The sequence below is a fragment of the Syngnathus typhle genome, linkage group LG14 (genome assembly GCF_033458585.1).
Source record: "Syngnathus typhle isolate RoL2023-S1 ecotype Sweden linkage group LG14, RoL_Styp_1.0, whole genome shotgun sequence".
NCBI lineage: Eukaryota > Metazoa > Chordata > Actinopteri > Syngnathiformes > Syngnathidae > Syngnathus > Syngnathus typhle.
Window position 1 is genome coordinate 6,191,100 of NC_083751.1, and position 23,953 is coordinate 6,215,052.

General features: G+C 41.0%; 3 protein-coding genes across 4 annotated transcripts; 2 read left to right on the forward strand and 1 right to left on the reverse strand.

Annotated features, from left to right (window-relative positions):
- Positions 1–21: 21 nt before the first annotated feature.
- On the reverse strand, positions 22–9,248 carry zfr2 (zinc finger RNA binding protein 2). The gene is made up of 19 exons (XM_061297331.1): positions 9,149–9,248; positions 8,156–8,420; positions 7,387–7,504; positions 7,033–7,251; positions 6,474–6,817; positions 6,060–6,248; positions 5,783–5,996; positions 5,543–5,697; positions 5,336–5,455; positions 5,122–5,258; positions 4,906–5,050; positions 4,635–4,831; positions 4,316–4,484; positions 3,402–3,576; positions 1,113–1,201; positions 934–1,029; positions 692–803; positions 488–585; positions 22–411 (listed from the first exon to the last, which is right to left on the reverse strand). The coding sequence occupies exons 1-19, from the start codon at positions 9,199–9,201 to the stop codon at positions 232–234; spliced, it is 3,075 nt and encodes a 1,024-aa protein (XP_061153315.1). The 5' UTR covers positions 9,202–9,248; the 3' UTR covers positions 22–231.
- A 1,684-nt stretch (positions 9,249–10,932) lies between these two features.
- On the forward strand, positions 10,933–16,882 carry atcaya (ATCAY kinesin light chain interacting caytaxin a). 2 transcript variants are annotated; one of them, XM_061297337.1, is made up of 12 exons: positions 10,933–11,202; positions 13,167–13,225; positions 13,299–13,547; positions 13,615–13,788; positions 13,852–13,954; positions 14,041–14,172; positions 14,362–14,448; positions 14,533–14,631; positions 14,739–14,774; positions 14,837–14,899; positions 14,979–15,039; positions 15,513–16,882. In XM_061297337.1, the coding sequence occupies exons 1-11, from the start codon at positions 11,126–11,128 to the stop codon at positions 15,010–15,012; spliced, it is 1,113 nt and encodes a 370-aa protein (XP_061153321.1). In that variant the 5' UTR covers positions 10,933–11,125; the 3' UTR covers positions 15,013–15,039; positions 15,513–16,882. The 2 variants fall into 2 exon arrangements, with proteins under 2 accessions (XP_061153321.1, XP_061153322.1); XM_061297338.1 differs by lacking the exon at positions 10,933–11,202 and adding an exon at positions 12,040–12,331.
- Positions 16,883–18,095: 1,213 nt separating this feature from the next.
- mibp (muscle-specific beta 1 integrin binding protein) lies at positions 18,096–20,963 on the forward strand. Its single transcript, XM_061298305.1, has 8 exons — positions 18,096–18,287; positions 18,987–19,077; positions 19,514–19,562; positions 19,717–19,891; positions 20,195–20,266; positions 20,363–20,469; positions 20,557–20,642; positions 20,763–20,963. Exons 1-7 carry the CDS (start codon positions 18,262–18,264, stop codon positions 20,640–20,642), a joined length of 606 nt encoding a protein of 201 aa, XP_061154289.1. The 5' UTR covers positions 18,096–18,261; the 3' UTR covers positions 20,763–20,963.
- Positions 20,964–23,953: the final 2,990 nt, after the last annotated feature.

The following is a 23,953-nucleotide window of genomic DNA, read 5'->3' on the forward strand; positions in this document are numbered from 1 at the left end:
GAAATGGAATGATGCAATCAATCACTCTATAGCTTTTTACTGTTCACACTCGTCTAACATCTCTCTATACATGGGTGCGTAATAATCATGAGGGGAAAAGGAGTCGCCATTTTTAGACAGTTTTTTTTCAACAAGTCACCCTTTTTGACTCGATTTAGTTCTGGTTTTTTTTTTTTTTTTAAATCGTGACATTTGAGCCGATACTAAACTGGCGATCTGTCCTTCTGGATGTCAAGCACTCACGGCCTCTTCCTTTTTTTCCTTTTTGACTTCGCCTTCCCCCTCGGCTTCGCTCGTGTCGCCGACGTCCCGTAGGCGTTTACGGTTGCGAACGGCTGCCTTGGTCGCGAGCATGGACTCCATGCCAAGGACCTGGTGAATCTGACGGAAGGCAAGCAGCCGTAGCGCGTGCTGGAGTGAAGGAAACGAGGTCATCGGGTTTGCTTGTCAATCATAAGCATCCTCGAGGGACATTTTCATAGCTTACCTGCGCGCTGGCAGTTACGTCCTCCCTGTCTTGAAGATCCATTCTCTCCAAGACATCTGTTCGATGTTTCTCGCAAGGGTCCAACAACCCTGATCCATCTGAGAAAAGGGGAGGAAACCAAATTAATTTTTTTTTTTTTTAACATGAGGTGAGAACAAAGAACTGGAGTATAGTAGGGGGGGGGGGGGGGGGAGAACCCTGTACCTGGTAGAAGAATTCCCGTGGCCATGGACTCCAGCACCCTGCGTAAGGCTTCTCCTGGGCTAAGCGGGCCCGTCGCACTGCTGATGACTTTCTCCACCAACAGCTCAATTGCCTAAGACAACAGGATTTTAAACAAATAAATAAATATATAAATAAAATTGGATAAGAACGGCGATTATTCATCCACAAAAATCAAGCTAATCTTTATTAAAAAAATAAGTTTTACATAGAAACCTACTTACCCAGCTTGGAACCTTCCCCCAGACGGGCACCCGCTGACATAAATCTCTTAAGACTCGAATGACGATGACACAGGACTGTAGTCCATTGGCACGAGCCTTCAGTGGAAGCATTCAGAGAGATGAGCTGATTACATCCACAAAACTGATAAGAGTAAAAATGATGCATGCAACATTTGTACCTGAAACCATTTGGCGTGACGAAGTGCGGCCAAGTGTTCTAAACATGTTTTCTTATTCAGAGGATCGGGTGGGTCATTCTCAGCATCATCTGACAGAGAAAATAACAACACTCAATGATGGCAATAAATATACCACAAGCAGTAGGTGTTTTGTTGATAAATCAAATGTGTCGTGGAAGCATTTATCACGCATGACCCGATTGTCTTTCCGCTCCTTCAAAATGTGCTTACTTCATTTAGTTAGTGAGAGAGAAACAGAAGGTGGGTCAGAAAGCATAAAAGTCAAAGAAGAAGCTACACTGTCTTGTGCTTTTTTTCTGGGCGAGAGAAAGAAAAGAACAAAAAGGTGCATGCAAACAAACAAACAAACTTCAACATTTCTGGAGAAAATTCTGGGAAACTTTGAAGGACCAATGTGAAGGATTTAGTGACATCTAGCGGTGAAAATGAAGATTATCACATTGAAAGGAATTACTATTATTTACTTGGCCTTCTTTAGATAAAGGAGAGGGAGGGCGAAATATTAGGCAAAGATATCAGTATGACGCACAATAGATTCTAATAAAGATAATGATTGAAAGTGAAAGAATTGATGACATTACATGGATTGGATGTCAATTGATTCGATTAAGAATATTGTCAGAATTGTTTGCCCTCATGTCCGACACATTGGTTCTTTAAATGGGACTTAGGCACGATTCATATTGTCGTCAGCCCAGGACAGCACATCGTGAAAGCGATTCTCAAAAATGAGATGCACTTTTGACATTTCAATTTTTTTGTGTCATTTCATGCGATGCGGACACTTTTTCTGCCTCTGAAAAATTGACACAATTGAAATGTGTACTTTAATTGTCCTTAGAACTTGAGAAGTGCGTTTGTAGATGGCGGTGTCTCCCGATTATTCATATCCAGACATTTTCAAAACAAAGGCACAGATGTCATGAAAAATTGTTGTCACGCCTCGTACAGCATTTGTCTGTGTCTTCCCTCCTTTTTATAAAGAAAGTTACGTGAGCGAGGATGCTTTCGTTCATTTATGCCTTTATACGAGACGAAACAAAAATATTGGGGAAATCAATGGACACAATTAGTCATATTAAAGTTGTCGGTTGTAAGAAAAGAAGAACATGCTAAGTGTTTGGTGAGTTGGGAGGATATGATGAATAGAGCTTGATGACAAATAGAGGGCACATTTCTTTTTTCCAAAAAAATGAAGTGTAATTACACCACCAATGTGTGTTGCTGCGCCACAAAGCTGATTAAACATGAGCCACATTCATTTCCCCATGCTTAGTGCTACGACTAGGTCAGCCGATAAACAACTACCTGCACCTGATCAGCAACAGAAAATGGATGATGGCAAGCCATAGAAAACATCACCACCATGCGTTTCTCAATGAGAAACAAGCAAAGAAATGCTGAGTATTTGGAGCAGGAATGTTTGCACCACCGTCATTTTGGCATTCGTAACAATGCCCGATGGGAGGGGCAGCAAAGGTAGAGGCTTTCTTTACTGATGTCCAAATGTGGCGATTGAAAGAATTCAGATAATTGTGAGGAAAACACTCAAGCTCCTTTTGGCTCAGAACGCAACATTATGACAGCTGGAGGAAAATCATGAAAAAGTCACCTCAATAAAGCTCGTCTCACGGGTAAAACGCAGTAATGCCACCAAACTAGAAATACTGCTCACAATGGACAGAAATATTTGGCCACGGACATCCAAATAATATGATTTTGGTTGTCATTTCGTCACATTTTGAAGTGCGAGTGGGTATTTTGTCTCTTTTGGAACTCACATCTCTGTTCTGTAATGTAATTGAACGAAAGGCCTGAATTCAAAGCGTGGCCCAATACTTTTGTCAGTTTCATACTCTTGTCCCCCTCCCCAACTATTTCTGAACAGTGATCCTCAATCCAGTCGCTTTCTTGAGCTTGTGTATCCGGGTGCTCGGATCACAAAACTTACACCCTCGTGGCACAGAAAGGTCGGAGAGCCCGGCTTTTGAGTCTCATGATGTGGAAATTAAACAAAACATTTGGGAGGGGCTTAGTGTGGCTGTAAGGGGGGGGGGGGGGGGGTAATATAAAATATTGGGACAAATTAGTATGGGATTCTTTCTGTTTTAGGGTTTCCGAGTTAAAACAAAAGTAAATCACATCCAATCCAGCTCAAATTTGGGGGCGTCTAGTGGGTGCAAAAGTGGGCGGGGCATATACTGTAAGTGTATTAGACACAGCGCCAACATGTGCTTCTCCGCTACTGAAAGCTTTGGCTTCTCTAACCTTTCTCAGCCGCTTTTCCTCCTGCCTGCATGTCCTTCTCGGCAGCAGGGTCGTCCCTCATGAGCGGCGAAGTGAGAGAAACGGTCACCTGCATTATGGGCTCCTTGCTCGATAATATGACGACGCTGGCCTCCTCTGGGTGAGCCTGCACCTCATACTGATCTTCAGAAAATGTCTGCCGGTTCAAAGGACACTTAGAATTACTCACTACAGAGGAGGTGGGGTAAATATGAGGGGGCAATGTGCCTTATAAGGCAAAAGTAGGGGGCAATTAATTTTTTTTTTTTTTCAAGACGACTGCAAAGACAGTTCTGTTGACAATATAGTTGAAAAATAATATTTAGGGGAGGGACGTGAACACTTTATGCAACCCCATCTCTTGCTCTGTAGGATTCAGGTGTCATAACCAGGCAGTGCATCTAAAGATCAGTGGATTAAACGTTATACATACAGCAGGACGGGTAATCTTTTTTTCAACGTAACATTCAAGTGGTCGTTTCCCCACTTTCTGTCTCCTGACGGACATTCAGACAGAATCTGGGTTTCTCTCTTAAGCCAAGAGGTGGCTCACTTTAGAGATTGGTATACAGTCGATACGTTACATTACTTGGTGTGAGAGATAAATACCACTCTGGGATAAGAGAGGAACCCATTCTGAAAGAAGCAGGACAGTAAACAAAGCTTATTTTTGACGATCTTGCTGCTTTGGCACAATGTTGAGGACAAAACCTGAAAAATATAATGCTATCATTATTTTTGAAATGCTAAGGCACCTGACAACAGAAAAAAAAAACGTCATCCTGCAAAAATGGGGGCTAGGGTGAACATTTTCTCCTTTTTGTCGGGATCCATGTTCAGAGGTGGACCTTTTGTCCCACATGAAGTGCTATGATACATGCGTGACATTTTCTTACCGCCAGTTCCTTGGGCAACTGCTTGGCAATGCTCTTGAGTAAAGAGACGGTGGGTTTTTTAGAAGTGAGCAGGATGAGTTGAACATTCGTGTCGCCCCGAAGTAGTAGGCCTTTGGCGAGGATGCCCACCCGCATCACACCTCTTAAGAGCCGGGCCGCACTCGCGGTGCTATCCAGAGAAGGACAAAGGCAAAACCTCAATAGACTGAAAGTTATTTGGATTTCTGCAATTGTGTAGACTTTTATTTTGTTAACATAATATTCACTTCAATGCCATCACCGTGGACCCCATAACCGGAAATTATGTCCACATTCATACCTCGTCAAGTCCCCGCTCTCAGTATCTGCAGTCGTGATGTTCTTCTCAAGCAGATTGTCTGATACCAACTTCAGGGCTCGCTCAGAGTGGGAGACAATCCTCTGAACAGCCTGCAGCTCTTCTTCCCCCGGGTAAATAGTGGCATGTTTGGCCATCACAAGGCGGTCGTCAGGTGAGTCGGGCCGCCGTACGCACGACTTGTACGACGGAGCGAAAACAAAGGTTATCGATGTGGCGAAGTGAAAGAAAGAGTTGCAATAACAAAACTCACCAGCAGAGGGGGTACAGGCATACCAGGGTGGCTCATGAGTGGTGGGGGAGCCATCCTGCGTCTCTGCTCCCCCCAGTACATTTGCTCATCCTCCATTCTTCTCCAGTACATGTCCTCCTCATATCGCCTACACAAGCGGGGAGGACTGTGAGCAGAAAAACATGACACAGATCTCAATATTCCCAATCACAGACTCATTTGAAGAACCATCCTAACCTCCTCTCCATGTGCCAGTGCTGCTCATCATCTTGCTGTCTCATCAGCGTCTTCTCCTTCTTCAGTTTGCTCTCCTGCAGCTTTCTGGTTCGGTTACTAGGTTTGATCTCCACTGGGAGCTCCGGGTTCACTTTCCTCTGCGGAAAGAGCACAGAAAGACCATTAAAGACATGTAAGGAATTATTGGCAAAATGCAGCTCATAACTTCACTTACCTTGTACTGCAGTCTGTGCCTTCTTCCCTTCAAGTGCATGTCTTTAGCATTTGGGTCATTGAAGCTGCACTCGCATAACTTACAGTGGAAGCGAATTACTTTGCCGTCACCGTTAAGCACCTGAAAAACATACGGATGGTTAATTGCTGCAGAAACCCCCCCAGCAACCATTTACAAACAAAGATTACAGTGATTTTCCCCACTCACCTTCTCCACATAGTCATGGCCAATTGGTTTGATGTCCCCCTGGCCCACAGCCTTGATGCAATCCTCCTCTGGCACTTGTTTCATGGTCTGCTCTACCTTTGCCGCTGTCGCCACAGGGGGCGCTGCAGTTGCAGGAGCGCTGGCTGGCTTACTGGCTGTAAGGATGGGACGATGGAATTCGACCATAAGCGCAAAAAGAACACAGACTCATAATAAATGCCAAATGGCGTCATAATTTACAAGTGAAAACTGTTTTGGAAGGAACTAGTTTCTTGACTGCTGATGCTGTTTTAGCGGCAGTGTTTACTGCTGGTTTGGGTGCAGCGCTCGTAGTTGAAGTGCTTGTGACAGAGGCCACGTCAGCCGTTGATGTTGTTACGACTGCTGCAGGGTTCACCAACACGGGCTCAGTGGAGGGGATTGGCTTGCCGAGCTTCGTGTGCAGTTTTACCACCTTTACAAAGACAGAATTAGAACAAAACAACAAAGACTCAAAGAATTGTACAGCTGCACTAACCTTCTGGTGTTTGGAGCCACGGATGTGTGCAGCGTAGGCGTCCACTCCATTGCAGGAGACGTCACACAACTCGCATCGTAAATGAGTCCGGACTCCTCTGGGCCCATTGCAGGCCGCCGTCTGACTGCCAGTTTTCAGAGCAGCTTCTTTTTTCTTATGTTTCTGGCCCTCCAGGTGCTCCCGGTATGTCTGATTCAATAAGATCAAGAGTTTGGGGGGGGAGAAAAAGCGCAAGACCACCATCAACGAAAATTGAAAAAATGAATCCCTACAAAAAAAATCTGCGATACAGAAAGACTGTATAAAATAAGATGAAATAGTTTTACCGCTCCCACGCATTTAAGCTTACAGGCATTAAAATTAAACGTTTTTTTTTCTTCTTTCTTTTAAATAAGTGACATTTGAGTTTCTCACCTGAGGACCTGCACAGCTTATCTTACAAATGTCACAGTAATGAAGCTGGGGCTGCTTGGGAGGGCCTCTGGGCCTCTGCAGCTTGTTCTGTTGAAATGTGGGCTTTTTGTAGGCGCTCCCCACAGAGCTCGTCGCCATGTTGCTGCCGGGATTGCTCCAGGAAGCGCTTGTCAGTTGCTTGGAGGGCTGAGGTTTTGGTGGCTGGCGGGGTGGGGGCGGAGGCGGCGGCGGCGGCTGCTGCTGCGGCTGCTGAGGCTGGGACAAAGTCTGCTGGGCCGACTGGTAATAAGAAGCGGCGGATGTGCAGGTGTAGCCAGTTGAGTCATAGCTAGGATAGCTGAGGCCTGAGGGTAAGCAAGAAGCACAATAATTAATTTTAAAAGGCACTAAATGAACATTTACTTCACCAGAAGCTTAAACTGAACCTGGAGAAAGCCCGACATAGAAAGTGTGTTGCCAATCGCAGTCGCCCAAATCTTCTTTTTTGCAGATTAAAAATTAAGAAAATAAATCAGTCATGTTTTCATTTATACCTTGTCCAATGAGGGTCATCTCTTACCTGAGTAGGAGGCGACTGAAGTGGGAGAGCTGAAGGTGGAGCCGAGGGTGTAGGACGAAATCGGCGTTTGCGGTTGCTGTGCGCTGCTGGACACCGGGTAGATGTTGTAGCTGGTGGATACCGAGCTGCTTGGCGTCAGCGTTGTTACCTGCCTCTGGGGAGGAGGCGGGTGGCTGTACACAGTGGTGGGCGCTGGGGTATAAGCGCTCTTCACTCCGACTGAAAGAGCAAAGGGGGCAGTGAGAAGGGCGATGGGACATTCCGGGATTTCCTATCAAGATTTTGACCGTTGCGTATCATGTGACTTAAAAATGCATTAACAAGAATGTCAAGAAATGTGCATAAATGTCTCACCGGTCTGGTAATAATTGTCAGTTGCACCGCTCTGGGCTGAAACAATACTTGTCTGGTAGTACTGTTTATTGTCATAGGTGGTCACAACAGCAGGGCGGGCATAGTTGTAGTTGTTTTGCTGGAAATAAGGTTTCAATACAAACGCTAATGACATAAGATTTCCATGATCAAAGTCAAGTACAAGGTGTTCCCCAAAAACATCATATACCACTTTGATACTTGTGTGTCTATCGTGTAATATGTCTTGTCACCGTGGGATAGGGAAAACGTAATTTCGATGTCTTTGTGTGTCTCGGCATGTGAAGAGGTTGACAATAAAGCAGACTTTGACTTTGACTTTTGAATGATATATTAACCTCTGATATGTTTGTTCAGATTACAACAAAATATTCAAACAAATACAGGTTTTATCACCGATTTCATGCATCACAAATGTTCGTTCTTTTTCTGCCACTTTGAAATTTTTTTATGCCAATGTATTTTTTTAATTACTTCCTCAAAAATGCATGAAGCATACTTGTTTCACTGTTTTATACCATGTTTTAACACAAAATGACTTTTCATTAGTAGCTAATTTAATTTTTAAGCCCGACAAACAGTAGTTAAATTTAAATATGTTAAGATTTAGTTAGGATTTTAGATAATTTGGGCGAGAATTTTATTAGACCACAAAATTATGTCACAATGTTTACGCTTACTATCTGTCAAAAGGATAATGACCTAAACCGTTAAAGGACAGATACAAACCAATGCAGGAAACAGCACTTACCGTGTTGGCGTAAACCTGATACGTTTGCGGCGTGGTGGTGGGAATCGGGGCTGCCGGGGTTACCGGGGGGGCCGGCGGCCTGTAGGTGTAATCCGGAAGGGGCTGTTGGGTCTGATAGCCTGTGTAAGCAGCGCTGACGACAGGCTGGGCTGCCTGCACTGTGGCCGGCGCGTAAGAGGCGGTGACGGCATGAAGCACAGCGGGAGCCTGCTGGACGCTGTAGGTGACCGTCGAGGGATGCGAGTATACCGGGGGAGGCTGGGTACTGAGAGAAAAACATGGGTCAGGACTTTGCAATATTTATTTCAGTCCTCCATCCATCCCTATATTTCCTAGTTCCTCAGTAGGTTTGAATGGCCCATTGAGAAAAGTGAGGAAAATCAAGTAGACACTTTAAAGTGGAAGCTAATTGGACTATAATCAGAACACATTTCAACAAATAGTCTTCATTGTAATTAATGGCTTTAATAAAAAATATAAAGCAGGCACAGTCATCAGGGAAGAGCTCATAATGGATCGTGCAAATCTATTGTTGGAACATTACATGGCTGACTGAGCCGCACTGACTTCAGATTAATTACTTTCATCATCATTTACGTGGTCAAACACAAAGAACAGAAATCCACAGCTGCCGTGTCGTTATCGTGTTCATTATTACTCCAACAGTGTTTTAACTCCGGTGAAGTCAGGTCTCACCAATTTAGCCACTAATTACCTTCTTTCTCGTCTGCAAGAGACTTTATCAGATTGACATTTTGTACTTCATACAGATTGTTTTTCAACGTGACATTTAATCAAGTCAGCATGCTTGATGGCAGGCAAGCAGGCACATGAACTCGGCTAGCCCTACGCAGCTTAGCTTAGCAGCTGAAGATAGCTTGTGTCAGCAGAGCGGCGCAAGTGGAAACTTCAACAAACAACTCGAATCACGACGACGACCTGTTATAATAACTCCGATATTAGTTTCACGCGACCTTGCATCACTTGAATTACCTGTACTGGGGACCGGTTGCATGCGTAAAGCCAAAATAATTGCTTGCAGCCATCTTGGCTTCTCCGGTACGGTACAGTGGTGCCAGTCATCAAAGAGTCACTGAAACACAGAACACAAGATAGTTCCCCCTCTGACTGCAGTTGAACGTAACACCGAAACGACAACGCAATTTTTGCCTGCAAATATTAAGTATTATACAAATAATAAAAAAAATATTCCCTATTTTATTATACGAAGGTGATACCATATCCGTGTGACAATATACTGTAAAACAAATTATATTTAGAAAAAAATCCCATATCAATGATGCGGCGGAAAGCAACGTGGGTTCAGTCACCTGAAGTTGATAGTGTGAGTAAATAATTGTCCGTCTCTATATGTTCCTTACACCCTAGGTTGAGGGGTTAAAGTTGAGGATGGACGGACTTCACAGTCAGATGCAATCGGTCCAGAAGTGACCTGATTGGCTGAGTACCTTTGAAGCAAAAATCTTGAATAATGGATGCATGTAGAGGGGATTTGAGAGATGGGGCGGTGGGTGTGAAAGAGACATGGGTGGGAGGGGAGAAAAGGGATGCTGTTGCCAGGGAACACTGGCTACACCGAGAACCACTGACAACAGCCGCAGGATTATTCCAGGAATCATCAGTACTTCGTTTCCCCAAGTTGCAGCAGGATTAAAAAAAAAAGATTTTCCCATTGAGGAATCCAGATAGGCAATAAAAACCGGATTAGGGAAAAAGGCACCTATTGGGAGAAGTGATGATGATGCTACAGCCGATGCGCTCTGACTGAAGAAATTCGGTGCAGCCATCAGGGCTAAGAGACAGCCTGTCAGCTTGCTCTTCACGGCCAGTCTTTTCCCAACAAAGGTGGACAGAGGCGAAGGAAAGGAAACGAGGAGGGTGGGGGTTCCAGCACAGAGGTGCCCCCTGTCCTCAAGCACCTGCTGCTGGCTAGCGACTGACATTGAGGACACTATCTGTGTGTCTGTGCGTGAGTGTATGTATGCATGTGAAGCAGGGGAGGAGAAGACATATGCATTTGTGTCAGTTTGGAGCGTCAACACAATTTCTTTGCTCCTGTGAGTGAGGGGAAGAAGGAGAAATACGCACACAGATAGACCATCTGAAGAATTTGAGGGAGATCGCCATCATCTCATGTAAGTACAGTTAGGCATTGACATCATGCCAGATGCTGGGCTGACATCAAATGAAATCCAACTATTCTGGGTCACCCTTGAAATGCAATCAGGCCATCTCGCTGTTTATGATTATAATTTGCAGTTTTCGCCACAACATTGGGATTGAATTTCTATTTATATCTATTGCATGCCCTTTACTCCATGCAGACATCCTTAAAGTGTTGTTTGCTAACCTTGACTGTATCAAAAACACAATGTGTTCTTTGCTGAGATTCTAACCTCAAATTGTTTCATTTATTGTTGTGGTTTTAGTTTGCAGCTTTGGGAGGTGTTGCTATTTTGGTTAGCTTCTTAGCAACAAAGCATACTCTATTACTGTATTATATTGTGCATGCACACCTAATATTTTGTCTCCAAATAATAAATACTACATAAATCTTAATCTTCACTCTCAAATCCAGCATCAACAAAAATATTTTTTTCCAGGGCGTGTAATATTCTGCATTAATTCTTACTGTGAAAATGCACAAAACTGTTCTCAAAAATAGCCTCTTGAGTTCCACCCAGGAGGAGGAATTTTGTATAATATCAGACTTGATCCACAAAAATAGGCTTCATCACATGCCTCTCACATGATATCCAGTGTGCAGGGGTATGGAAGAACAGTGCGACCCATGATGCTTTCAACCCCCAAATATCACCCTCAAGTGGTGTGCGGTTGGATTGAATCCAGTCGCAGAAAGAAAACTTTTTCCTTTTTCCATTTTTAACATTGAATCACAGTTTTTGTTTTGACAAATATGTGTCAGGCCCTTGCTCTCCTCGTTGAGGGATGGGCACCACAGAAGCGACTCTAAGAATGGACAACATGGAAGTGAAAGACGAATGGCAAGATGAAGACTTCCCTAGGTGAGATAAAGCAGTTACTTTTGTACTGGTTAGAACCTCTCACTTATTCTGTATGTTGACATTTGGACCCACGTTTCTCGACTCGCAGGCTACTTTTACACTAAGTGGTTCTAAACAATATGATACAATGAGCTTCGTTGTTATTCCAGCATGTTCTTAATGTTTATTAAATTGTATCTATCAACATAAAAGACAATGGCTTGAACTGAGAAGCATTTTCAATATGTTTCCTTTGTCATGTATCGCTAAACAGAAATTCTACGACAAACCCAATCTTAGTTTAAAAGAGACATCATTCAAGGTTTCATGTGAATGAATGTGAGGAAACAATCACCAGCCAAAAAAAAGATCTGAAAATGTCAAAACTGGGATTTACCTTTATGGCTTGACATCACATCTTCTGATCTTGTGTTGCAGTCAAGTTTACTCAAGGGAAAAATATTAACCCTTTAGTAGACAAGAGACAAAACAAGCACTTTGAGAATATGTACATATGCAAGGAGAAAATCCAAATCCAACCTGATGGCTGGTGGAGCTTGGCTCCTTTTCCTCCTTGCCCCATGCAGCCGGCACCCCCCCTGCTCCCTCCCCCCGACCACAGACATCTTGTTTTGTCGTGCAAAAAACTGATAGCATATCAGCGAGGTCTGCTTTCTCACTCTCACGCCAAAACCTTCGATTATATGAGATTACAAGCAACAGACAAACAGGCATATGTAAATAAATAATAATAATTGCCATGGAACACCTAATGTTATGATCATACAAAAAATGTAAACGCGGGCTGACTGTGAAATGATGATGACACAGCGTGCTCCTCCTCCCTCCTCCCTCAAGCTGAGAGCAGGTGCGGCACTCTCTTTGTGAATGGCGTGGGGAATGGTCATGTGATGCAGCGGCAGTCACCGATTCCAGAACATAATATCGCCGTTTGCTGAAATGGTGTCAGGTTTTTGCTGGTGAAGAAAAAGAGGAGGAGGAATATAAGCTGCAGCAGAAGCTAACGTGGCCTCTGAGAGATGCTCTGGGTGAAACCAATGAAGGGAAGACAGGGGGATGAATAAGAATATTGAGCAAGATAAAGACACGTGTATAGCCCAAATATTGGTTTGACCTCATTTTTTGTAAGGTAAGCTTTGCTTCATATTCATATTGGTGGCTGTTTTTTCAAGTGAGGGTCCTTGAGGGAGAGACTCAGGTTGTTTATCTGTGACTCGGCGGGGGGTGCTGGTTATTTTCCTGCAGAAGGGATGATAAAGCATACGCAGGAATTCAGCAGCACATGTGGAGACGTGCTAAGAGCACGTCAGCTGGGAAAACACACTGCAGTGTAGCTCCCTGTATCACTTGCTCTTTGTGTTTGTCTTCATAATAAGCTTTGTGTGTACAAATGATGAAATGCTTCGGCTGGTTCTGCAAACACACGGCACACAAACAAAGCATTTCTTCCCCTCACCCGCATTTTCTATTCTCCTGTTTCCTCCTCTGCTCTGCCTCATGTTGCCTGGCAGCCTTGTAATCTTCATCTGTCTACGGAGAGATGTTAATTGCCGTCCTGTTCTTCGTGCTGCCATTTTCAGTGTTAAAATGGATTAGCGGCAAAGCTATTGTTTTAAATGGCCCATTGGACATTATACTAATTGGAATCATCTTTTGTGTGATGCTTCTGTGTGAGGTTATTATGGTGTTTTCTCATAAGTGTTGAACAGGATTTGCATACAGTATGACCTCAACATTAGGTACATCGCCACAGTTTACTGAGAATTAATGCAATCAAAATCCCTGCCATTGCCAAGGTTTTATTTTATTTTATTTTATTTTATTTTATTTTATTTTATTTTATTTTATTTTATTTTATTTTATTTTATTTTATTTTATTTTATTTTATTTTATTTTATTTTATTTTATTTTATTTTATTTTATTACTCATCATTTACATGAATGATCTGTCGTTTGTCACTCAGACTCTTACCCGAGTACGGAGACATGGACTCCTCTTGTGGCCTCACAGACAACAGAACCTGTAAGACAATATCATTGAGGACCTCTTGATTTTTGGGAAAGAAGTTGCATCATCTCCCCTCTTCACTTCTTAGCTCCTCCCAACTCCTTAAATGTGAGCCCACCTGGAGGTGGCGCTGGCGTGGCGTCCTCGCGTCGTACACGGCGTACCCTGGTTGCCCCGGAGATGAATCTGTCCTTGGATAAAAGCGAGGGGTCTCTGCTGTCGGATGACTTTCTGGACACGCCCGACGACCTGGACATCAACGTGGACGACATGGATACGCCAGATGAGACGGACTCGCTGGAGTTCATCACCAATGGCAATGACCTGGAGTGGGAAGGTAAGAGGATTTCCTCTTTGGGTGGTCCATTAGCAATAAACACAGCACACCACATGTATCATTCCAGATGACACTCCAGTGGCCTCAGCCAAAGCAGGTTCGACTGGTGGTACAGGAGACTTAGACGAGGAGGGAAACCCCAACAATGGACGCCTGTGGAGGACGGTGATCATCGGAGAACAAGAGCACAGAATCGACATGCAGATCATCCGACCGTACCAAAAAGTCATCACCCATGGAGGTGAATCATCAACTTTGCGTTCAAAATATTTTTCTCATAACAAAATTCAAACTCTCTCCTCAGGTTATTTTGGGGAGGGCCTGAATGCTATCATCGTATTCTCTGCATGCTACCTGCCTGACAGCAGCATCCCAGAATACCATTACATCATGGAGAACCTCTTCCTGTGAGTCTACGGGGTTCTTCAGTATTTATTTATCATAATAATCATCGCTAATCAATATAATGAAGTATCCTCTCTTACTCCTCCAGGTACGTTGTGAGCAGTCTGGAGATGCTGGTAGCTGAAGACTACCTGATCATCTACATGAACGGAGCCACACCCAGGAGTAAAATGCCTGGAATTAGCTGGCTCAAGAAATGCTACCAGATGATTGACAGAAGGTGGGAGAAAAAAAAAAGTTTCAGCATCCATATTTGTTTTGCTGTTTTTTTTGTGTGGCTACAATGTAAAACCAAATTGCAAAGCAATCTTTTTGTTACCTTGTTGATCTACACAAAAGGGGAAAATTACTACATATTATTGTTTATATTTTTTTTATGTCAGATTTTTTTTCTGTGTTTTGACACCAGGTTGAGGAAGAATTTGAAGTCTCTGGTTATTGCTCATCCTACTTGGTTCATACGCACTGTACTGGCAATATCCAGGCCCTTTATCAGGTAAGACCCAGAAGTTAAGTATACTGTAGTACTTTATATTCCCTTATTGTATTGACTATATCGTCCACTTGCTGCCATTTACAGTGTGAAGTTCATGAATAAGATCCAGTATGTTCACAGCCTGGATGAACTGGCCCTAATGGTCCCTATGGAGCACGTACATGTCCCAGAATGTGTTTTACAGTAAGTTCAAATCAGGCGTAGTTCTGATATTGTAAGCAAACTTTTTTTGTTGTTGTTGTAATTGCTGAAAATTAACTAAAAGTATAAAACATTTGTATTCATTGCAGGTTTGACGAAGAGAGGATTAAAGCCCGCAGAGAAAGGTGAGTTTTGAATCCTAATTTTGTGTCCCCCTATTACTTCAGCTCAGTTTTAATGTGTGTAGAATGGAACAAGAGCAAAAGCAGCAGGTCGAGCAAAAGGAACCGGTCAACAAAAAGTCAGAGAGGTACTGGTCCAAAGTGTTACCGAGGGCCGACAATTAACCATATTAAAATATCCTCATTGCATTTTTTTTCTCTTTCCAGGCCAAAGTCAATGATTGTAGAGCAAGGATTATAAAAAGGGAAGACTTCGCCGATTAAATAGGTATGACCGATCACACGCAGTATAATAATATTCAATATACGTGTATCAGCTGTATCTATCTAAGAAAATATACTTTGCTCAAAACAATCAGTGTTACTAATTTAACTAAAACTGTGCTAGGAAGTGTTTCTAATATTTTGCATTTAAGGGGCCAAATAAGAATGCTGCAATGAGGTTCTACAGCAATTCAAACAAATATAAAAAATTATTGTTAATGCATTACTATTCTCATTAAGGAAGTTTTAAAAGTTTTGCATTGTATTAAATTGTGCATGTCAATCACATCTATACTTGTGCTGAGTCAACAAATTTAATTATTTTAAAATCTGTAATTCTGTTATTAAGTGCCATCAGAGCGATGTAATAAAAAATACAATAAAATAAATAAAATAGAGCAAGGTTGCTCATTCATACTATGCAGTAAAATATTTCTTGGTTCGTTTTTAATTCACCTGCAATTTCTTTTGCTGCAGTGAGCATCAATCTATTCACGGAAACCTCAAGGACGACACGCGCTTCTTTGTGGACTCATCATTTTTTGATCCCCGATACAGCGGCAAGTGGAACATCACTTTTTTTCCCCCTCTCTTTTGATGAGAGGGTTCATTCACGAATTGAACATTTGTGCAAAGGAGTTTGTTGTTCCATGGACTTTACGCTTGCACTTTAATGTAGGAACAAATGAAGGAATGTTTCTCATCCCGAAGCTATTTTTGATGTAAATACTGCACTAGAATGTTTTTGATTTGGCTCCATGCTGTTATATCATAAAGCCTTTTCAAGCTTTTTAGTTTGTCATTGTCCATTATGCACCAACAAGGTTGTTCTCTCTGATCTCCATCTATACTTCAACCATGTGCCTCTGTCTCTTGAGTTTAAAAATGCAGAAATATGAGAACTATTTGCACATGCTCATATCAAATTACTGCATTCCTATTTTGTAATTATTTCCTCCTTTTTGGCTTCAAATAACGACGTAGAATGACACTCGGGCAAAGCAATTTTGTTTTGAATAATCTTGCTAAGATATAAACAGATATCACTGAAAAGCGAATAATCTTAATTTGAAGACATGAATGAATTAGTGATTCCTTTCTTCTTTATAGCATGTTTATCATACAATAAGATTAAATGTAAAATATATGATTAGTTTAGGTATCACTTAGTTTTGCTGTATTTTGCATACTGTCCAATTTGCACTACTTTTCAAAGCTACGTACACGTTTTGCACGGTTTTATTTTTCTAAACAAACTAAAAGATCCTCTTGCTAGAGATTCTAAGAGGAATGCACATGCACAAAAAGTAGACTTCATCAATTAAATTTCAACCTGTTCAACATAATTGTATTTTGTCAGATCAACATCGAGTTTTTTTTCTCCTTTTTCAAACATCTCATTTTATGTCGAGGCGTTGTTTTCTTTTTGCTCTCCGTCTCTCTTGTCTTCCATTGATGCGATAGTTATGCTAGCGGGACATTATTTTTCTATGAATGCCGCGTTACTGCTTCATCACTTTCAAACATTTGGAATTGTGACTTTTTATTTTTATTTTGTTGAGTGCCTGATCTTGAACTCATTGATAAAAATAACAAAATATGACAATTAGTCACATAGACTTCTCATATGTAGCAAACCTCTCTGGCGTGTAGACAAACATGAATTTTCCAAAATGATTTTCCTTTTGACCATAAAAGCACAATATACAGACAGACACTGGCTATTTTATTTTATTTTTTTTGTATCTTGATTGCAATATGTGTTGTTTTTTGTTGTTTTTAGTTGAATAAATACGTACGTCTGCTTTGTGAATAGAACTGAATAAATAGTCCCTCCCTAAAATCAATTTGGTATTTTACTTCATTTTTTCAACATAAAAAGTTAATCTTATTGAGTGAATATACTATGAAATGAGGTGTTACTAGGGAAAAATTGATTTGGGACTTCAAAATGAGTCTTTTCTTAGATAAGACGGAGGCCTGTGATATCACATGGTAACATGAGACACATATCACACACTTCTCTCCAGCATACTTATGAGGGAGACGCCCTCCAACAGCTGACCCTTGACCCCCATGAGTGTGACAGAATTCACACTCAGACACAAATAGAAACATAGTGTATGGGCGGGGGGTGTTCATAGGTGAGAGGTAAAAGCTAAAAGTGAAGAGAAATGTCATTCTTTGTCCTGTACTCCCTTTTATATTTACTTCTTTCTGTCAATTATATAAAATATTTCAGAATTACCTTGGATTACTGTAGCATTTCTAAAAAAAATAAAATAATTAAATGCGTTTACTAGTTCATGTACTTAACAAGTGACATAACATATCGAGCTACGTTATACTATCCTCATTAGAGTGAGCTGCCATCTTATTTGCTTAAGGACTTGGTTGGCTTAGTAATATTGACAAGGAAAAATAAACAAACAATTTTTACGTCATTTATCATCACCTGACTTTATAGCACATACTTTATAAAATGACAGTTCATTTTATTTCCTTGCTGTTACTATGACTAGAATATATGTAACATGTAAATATATAAAGACCTTTTTTTCTTAGTAATAAGATACTCAAGCTGATGTATAACTGGTCATGATAAAATAATTAAATTATTTTAATATAATTTGTAAGTGCTAATATTTTACTATATTTAATTTCAATTGAATCACAAAAAAAGTAATAAGTGACTCAAGTGTTTGACTGGGTCCAAAAAGTGATCTTTTAAAGCTAAATAAAGTGTAATACTTGACTGATAATTAATAATGAAAAAAATAAACATAACCTTTTGACTTATCTAACGGAAGTTTTCTGCTGTTACATCAGCGTCACTATAGGGACCCAATGGAGAGGAATATTACAGGACTGACCAAGAATGATGGATATAAACAGGTGCAAAGAAATATGGAAATACATGAGAATTCGCTGGTTTTGATTGGCTGGAGGTTCCGGCTCAGGGTCACCTGATTGGCCGAGGTGCACTGACGTATCTCCACTAGGAAAATCAGGCACAAGTTCATCGACGTCAACTGTGACGTCACGCATATTCAAGAAGATATAAATTGAAGTGGGTCAGGCTCAACTTCAATGAAGTAGTAAGACTAGAGATAGAACGTCAAACCCAGAGAAGGGAAATAATAATAATAATATTTTGGGGTTTGTTTGGAAACAACAAGACTTGATTTTCTTCATTTGAGAAGGACATCTGAGAAGAGACGAAAAGATGAAATACGTAATAGGAATTGGCGGGTAAGTCTTTGGAATTGTATTGCCAGCTTTATTTGTTAATTCGATCATTTAACTACCTTACCTATGTCTCGCTTACATCACCACAATATGACGTATATTTGATTCAAACTCTGCCCCGTTCAAATTCACGCCCAGCATCTATGGTTCATCACGTTGAAATGAGCGCGATGTTTCAAATGTTACCGCGAGATTTCACCCCAAAATGGAGGGAGATTCAAAACACTAACTTTGACTGAACGACTCAGACCTATCGACATTTATCATTTGACATGGCAGAAACGTATACATATGTATTTACGTTTACTAAAAACCTTTGTGCTTTGAATATATTTTTGCAGTCTTGCCTTGTCTAACAGTAGTTGTGGTCTTAGTCGTAGAACACGTGGCGCCATGTTTACATTTACAGCTCACTGTCATTGAAAAATTATTTGATCATAAGTAAGGTACTGTAGTCTAAATGGAAACTCTACTACCCATAAGTTTGGGGCCACTTCGAAATTTATTTTTCATAGAAAACCAGCTTCCCTCTCAAAGATAATGAAACATGCATTAAAGGAAAATGGAAGTTTACTGCCCTTTACAGTTTTGGTTAAAGATTGTTTGAATTTCCCTCCATTTTTTTAGAGGACTCACAGGATGACATTCCAAATGTCCCGCTCAAGGTTTAGTCATGGTTGTACATTTTCTTCTGTTTTGCAGAGTCACTAATGGTGGCAAGACCACCTTGACTGATAAGTTGATGAAGACGTTGCCTAACTGCTGTGTAGTGCATCAGGACGACTTTTTCAAGGTGAGTTTTAGGAAGCGGAAGTTTATTTAGTGTTGTTGTATGGTGTTTTCCAGTCATTTGTCATCGTCTCAATATATAGCGCAATCTATAATCTAATGCAAAAAAAAAAAAGTATTCGTTCACCCCACACCCACCTCATAGCCATGCCAACATCTGCTTATCTTTGTAAATGCGTCACCCATACTTCTTCTATTGGTTGTACACGGAATCCCCCATTTATTGTGGGAATATGTTGCAGAACCCACACATCTTCCAGATAATTTTTTTTATTTATTATTTTTTTTTTTTTTACCTTCGGAACACTGTGCACGATTAATTTAATGGCCCAAAACATCTCCTTCATCTCTCTTGACAATACTTGCTGTTCCCAACCCTCTTCGCGTGTTTAGATGGCTGTGAAGTTGCAGCAATGTTTTATTGGTGACTGTTATTTCAGAAACCTGATCAGATAGAAGTCGGGGAGGACGGCTTTAGACAATGGGATGGTAAGACCTCATTGAAGACCGCCAGCACCTCTTTTAAACCTCAAAAAGAGTCCCCTCATTTGGGCATTGCCAAAATAATTACGTTTACTCCACAATTCTTGTTTTGTCTTTGCTAATGTACTGCCTTTTCTGTTTCTATATTGTTGCTCCGCAGTGATCACAGCTTTGGACATGGATGCCATGACCAACACCGTCAAAGGCTGGATAGATAATCCAGTGAAGTTTGCCCGTTCGCACGGTGTCCCGTCGTCGTCTTCCTCCGACGTTGCCAACCCAGATGAGCAGATCCACATTCTGATTCTGGAGGGCTTCCTGCTCTACAATGACCCGTAAGTGCAGTCAAGATTTCTTATTTTTATATTTTTATCCTGATAAAAAATATTCAAATAGAAGTGCTGTTTATTTACCCGAGTGGATGGCTGACCTTGGGGTTATTTAGGGATGTGGAGGCCATGACTGAAGTCATGTGACCTATCTATGCACATCGAGCGTACTACGTGTGCTCCTGCAGCTAGAGATAAGCAGTTAAAGAGAAAAGGACCTTCTGTATTCACTATGAAAGCAACGATAAGCAGTGCAGACGCATGCTCACGTGCACGCATCTAATCGCCTTCTCACGTGTGCCCCTGCAGAAGGCTGCTGGATGTTTTTGACAAGTGTTATTGCATCACCATTCCTTATGAAGAATGCAAGAAAAGGAGAAGGTAATTTGTTTTCCTGAAATTTCAACTACAATGCAATTCCTGCCCCGGTCCTGTCCTGATAAATGTAGCATGTCGAACCAAATGTCTTGTTTTCAGTACAAGACAATACACGGTCCCAGATCCTCCTGGCCTGTTTGACGGCCACGTTTGGCCGATGTACCTCAAGCACCGCAGGGAGATGGAAGACAGCGGCTTAGATATTGGTAAACTTAGCAAAATATGATAAAAAATCACCAGTATTTCACAACTCGTTGAAGTTGTATATTTTTAAAATTTTCTTTGTTTCACAGAGTATCTGGATGGCTTGAAAAGCAAAGAAGACCTCTACAACCAAGTGTATGAGGACATTCAGAACAACCTGCTTAATCGTTTATAGGTGAGAGCTCTGACTTCTAGGACGATCCTTTACGGTGGATGAAGAAGATTGTGGAAACAATTTAAAAGCTTTTTTTACATGACCAACTGTCTAACATTTTGTTTTTCTGTTTTCTTGCAGCATCAAGAAAGCGCACTTCAGTGCTGCACAAATACTTGTAAATAGCGCCAAGGATTTCTTTCATTATTTTTTTTATATACATAAATGTTTTAACTTATCATTTTTGTTTGGTCAAAGTCATTGTTGAACCGGTCTGTAATTTACACTGGACCCAAGCCAATCACATTCTTCTTCCATCAATAAAAATGTATTCACATTGGCTATGAGCATCAAGCATCTGAGTCATCTTTTTAACTTCTACAGCATTAATAATCATAATAAAAAAAAAATTGCGTCAACAAATAACGCCTAAAATTGTCTTTTGTTTCATTTTCGTTGCCTTGGATAAGTCTTCTTAACACCAGCTTTTAAATACCACCGTGTTTAACCTCGAGTGGAATGCTGGCGTGAGTCACAACGAGATTTAGCATATAAGCACCTGATTGCCAACACGTGAGGTTATAACACACGTGTTGACATTGTTCATATTATAAAAATAGGCTACAATCACTTCATGTATCTCTTTTTTTCTACTCTAAGGTCAACACAGCCCCTCATACATGGTCTGTATTTTGATTGAGAGTCATTGCAAGGTGGTAATTTAATTAGTGGATATTTATCTATACATTTATTATGTTCTGAAATCGTGTTTCCATGTCAGTGTTAAAGTTGTGACTATGGCACAACTTCCCATCGCTAACGTCACCTTGCACGGAATCAATGCTGCAGTTCCCCTCAAATAGGTGTCATTTATCTGTTTATTGTCGTCACTCATTATTGAAACAGTCTTCTTGACATCAGCTGCGGCTTTGCGCAATGTGACATATAAATGTCTTGTGGAAACGGGAGTGACAAGGGGATTGTTGTGACGACCTAACAGGTGGACGTGGTCGGAAAAGGCGCTGGCTTGGCTTCCCGGTGCTAAAAGTGACAGCGGTGTGAGTGAGTCAAACCTGCAGACGAGCACACGCTCACATTTAAAATCCCCTCATCAAGTACACGCAAACCATGTTAAAGAGTCATCAAGGTCGCAGTCTATGGTGTCAGTCATCTGCGTGTGCTCCTGTGAGTAGAAGAGCTACTAAGACTAATGGAAGGAGAATGTGAGCACAATGGCTACATTATCCCAAGCTGCTTTACAGTGAAAACAAATTCTGTCTAGACTTTTTTTTTTTCTTGAACAGACTTTCCTTGTTACACTAGTGAGTGGATAAAAACACATTTATAAAGAGCCGGATTAATCTTTTAAACTGTGTTTACTATTCAAAGAATGGGCATTGGAAGCATTTTTATTTTATTTATTTGTTGTGAAACTGGTGAAAAAAAATCAACACAAGAAGTCTGGACACTGTATTTGAAACTAAAGAGCTGTTAAAACATGTTCGGAACAAGATTGTAGTCTGACCTTCGGAATGATTAGGAATTAATTTTGTTTCCATTTGGCCTTTTCAAAAATATGACCTTTCAATCCCCAGAGTGAGTTTGAGGCTCACTCATTGACGGCATCACATTGCCCCGTGTGAGACGTGCCGGGAAACGTCACGTCAGCCAAGAGGTTATGAGAGCTAAGGGTGAGTACAATACGGGACTATGAGAAGCATTCCGACATAGCGGAGGAATCGTGCTCATGCGGTTCCAGACTGCCACAAGACCACTGTCAGTCTGGACCTTGTGATTCAATCCTGCATTGCTTACACTTAGTGGATTTATATTTACAAATTGTTTAGAGGCTGTGAGTGCTTGACACCATGTGTTGCTATATTTAGACATGCTTTTGTGGTGCTGGTGGAAAAAAGAACCCTTGAGTTCTAGGCCTTTTTTGGCCTCTCAAAGTCACAAGGATTAATTACTGAACGAGTTGGTCGAGGGTGTCCACAACTACTCTACCTGACTCAACTGGAATAGGCTCCAATTTACCTTCCACCTTAATTATATTATTCTAATGATAGATAAGTGATGAATAGATGACCGCTACTAACTACTAATCATATCAAAATATACGACAAAGTGGCCAGAACAATGCAGTGAATAGGAAACTAAATAAATGCTAAATTAATGAAATGCTAAATTAATGAAATGCTAAATTAATTAAAATAATTCATGTTAAATTGCTAAATTTAGTAATCTCTTCGAAAACGCCAAGCAACAGCGAGAGAGGTAAAAACAATTATTGATACGGTCTTGTATTGTCTATCAATTTGAATGCTGTTGTTAATTTTAGTGGGCGTCTACTGCCACCATGTGGTGGAAACATCCCATTGCAGCTCGAGACAAGATTTTTGGATGTCTCTGAAAAAACATCTTAACAGTATTTGGAGATGTATCATGACCTTTTCATTTGTGTGCAATTTTTTAACTATTGTATTATTTATGAAAATTCACACATTGAGGAGGTTTATAAAATATGACAACTAGAACCAACTACTTAAGACTGGTCCGACGGATTCGGATTTGAATCTTTCTTCCTCTGGCCCCATGTTTGTCTATTTTTCTTGGCTTTGCTCTGACCGATCTTCTCCATGAAAGTCTTGGCCTCCCTACTTCCCCTCTTGATTCTGTTCCAGTGCCTGCCTGCTTCTTCTGATCAGGGGTTGTCCGAGTTTGAATGAATGCCTTGTTTGAGAAACCCCTTTGACGCCATCCTCCCCACCACCAAAACAAACACACTTTCACACACGCACACACATGAAAGACACACTGAAGTGGACTTTATAGTGAATGATAAACAAATAAGAATGCAGGAACTGATCAAAAGAGCCACCTCTTTACAGTTTATTCTCTCCACCATCCAGCTCTTCTATATATAGTAACTCCACAAGGGGGCGCCAATGCACCATACAAACGCTAATGAGTGACGCATTGACCGACAGCAAACTATTAAACCACACTTAGCAAGTTCCCCTTTGCGGCCACCTGCCAAAAAACAACACCGCTTGTGATGTTGCCCGTTTCTTATTGCCCCGCACTTTCTCTTCATCACATCCAAAACATGTACAGGATGTGTCAGCATCCTTTTTCTATTCATTTGTTTGTTTTGGCGACTCTACATAACGAATCCATAAAAGGTTTGGTTATTGTAAATAATACAATTAAACATATGAGCAAAATACACCAAAAATATTTGAAATTAGATTAGTGGTTAAATGACTATGAATACATTAATTATAAATAACATGTACATTGATTATTAAGATAAACTATTTGGCTTTGAC

Coding starts and splice junctions, on each gene's coding strand:
- atcaya (XM_061297337.1), top strand. CDS start 11,126: ATGGGCACCACAGAAGCGACTCTAAGAATGGACAACATGGAAGTGAAA. Junction 14,173..14,361: donor TACCAGATGATTGACAGAAG/GTGGGAGAAAAA, acceptor TTTTGACACCAG/GTTGAGGAAGAATTTGAAGT. Junction 14,900..14,978: donor GTCAACAAAAAGTCAGAGAG/GTACTGGTCCAA, acceptor TTCTCTTTCCAG/GCCAAAGTCAATGATTGTAG.
- zfr2 (XM_061297331.1), bottom strand. CDS start 9,201: ATGGCTGCAAGCAATTATTTTGGCTTTACGCATGCAACCGGTCCCCAG. Junction 5,997..6,059: donor GTGGCTCCAAACACCAGAAG/GTTAGTGCAGCT, acceptor GTCTTTGTAAAG/GTGGTAAAACTGCACACGAA. Junction 1,202..3,401: donor AGGAAAAGCGGCTGAGAAAG/GTTAGAGAAGCC, acceptor TTTCTCTGTCAG/ATGATGCTGAGAATGACCCA.
- mibp (XM_061298305.1), top strand. CDS start 18,262: ATGAAATACGTAATAGGAATTGGCGG. Junction 19,078..19,513: donor ATCAGGACGACTTTTTCAAG/GTGAGTTTTAGG, acceptor CTGTTATTTCAG/AAACCTGATCAGATAGAAGT. Junction 20,267..20,362: donor GAATGCAAGAAAAGGAGAAG/GTAATTTGTTTT, acceptor TCTTGTTTTCAG/TACAAGACAATACACGGTCC.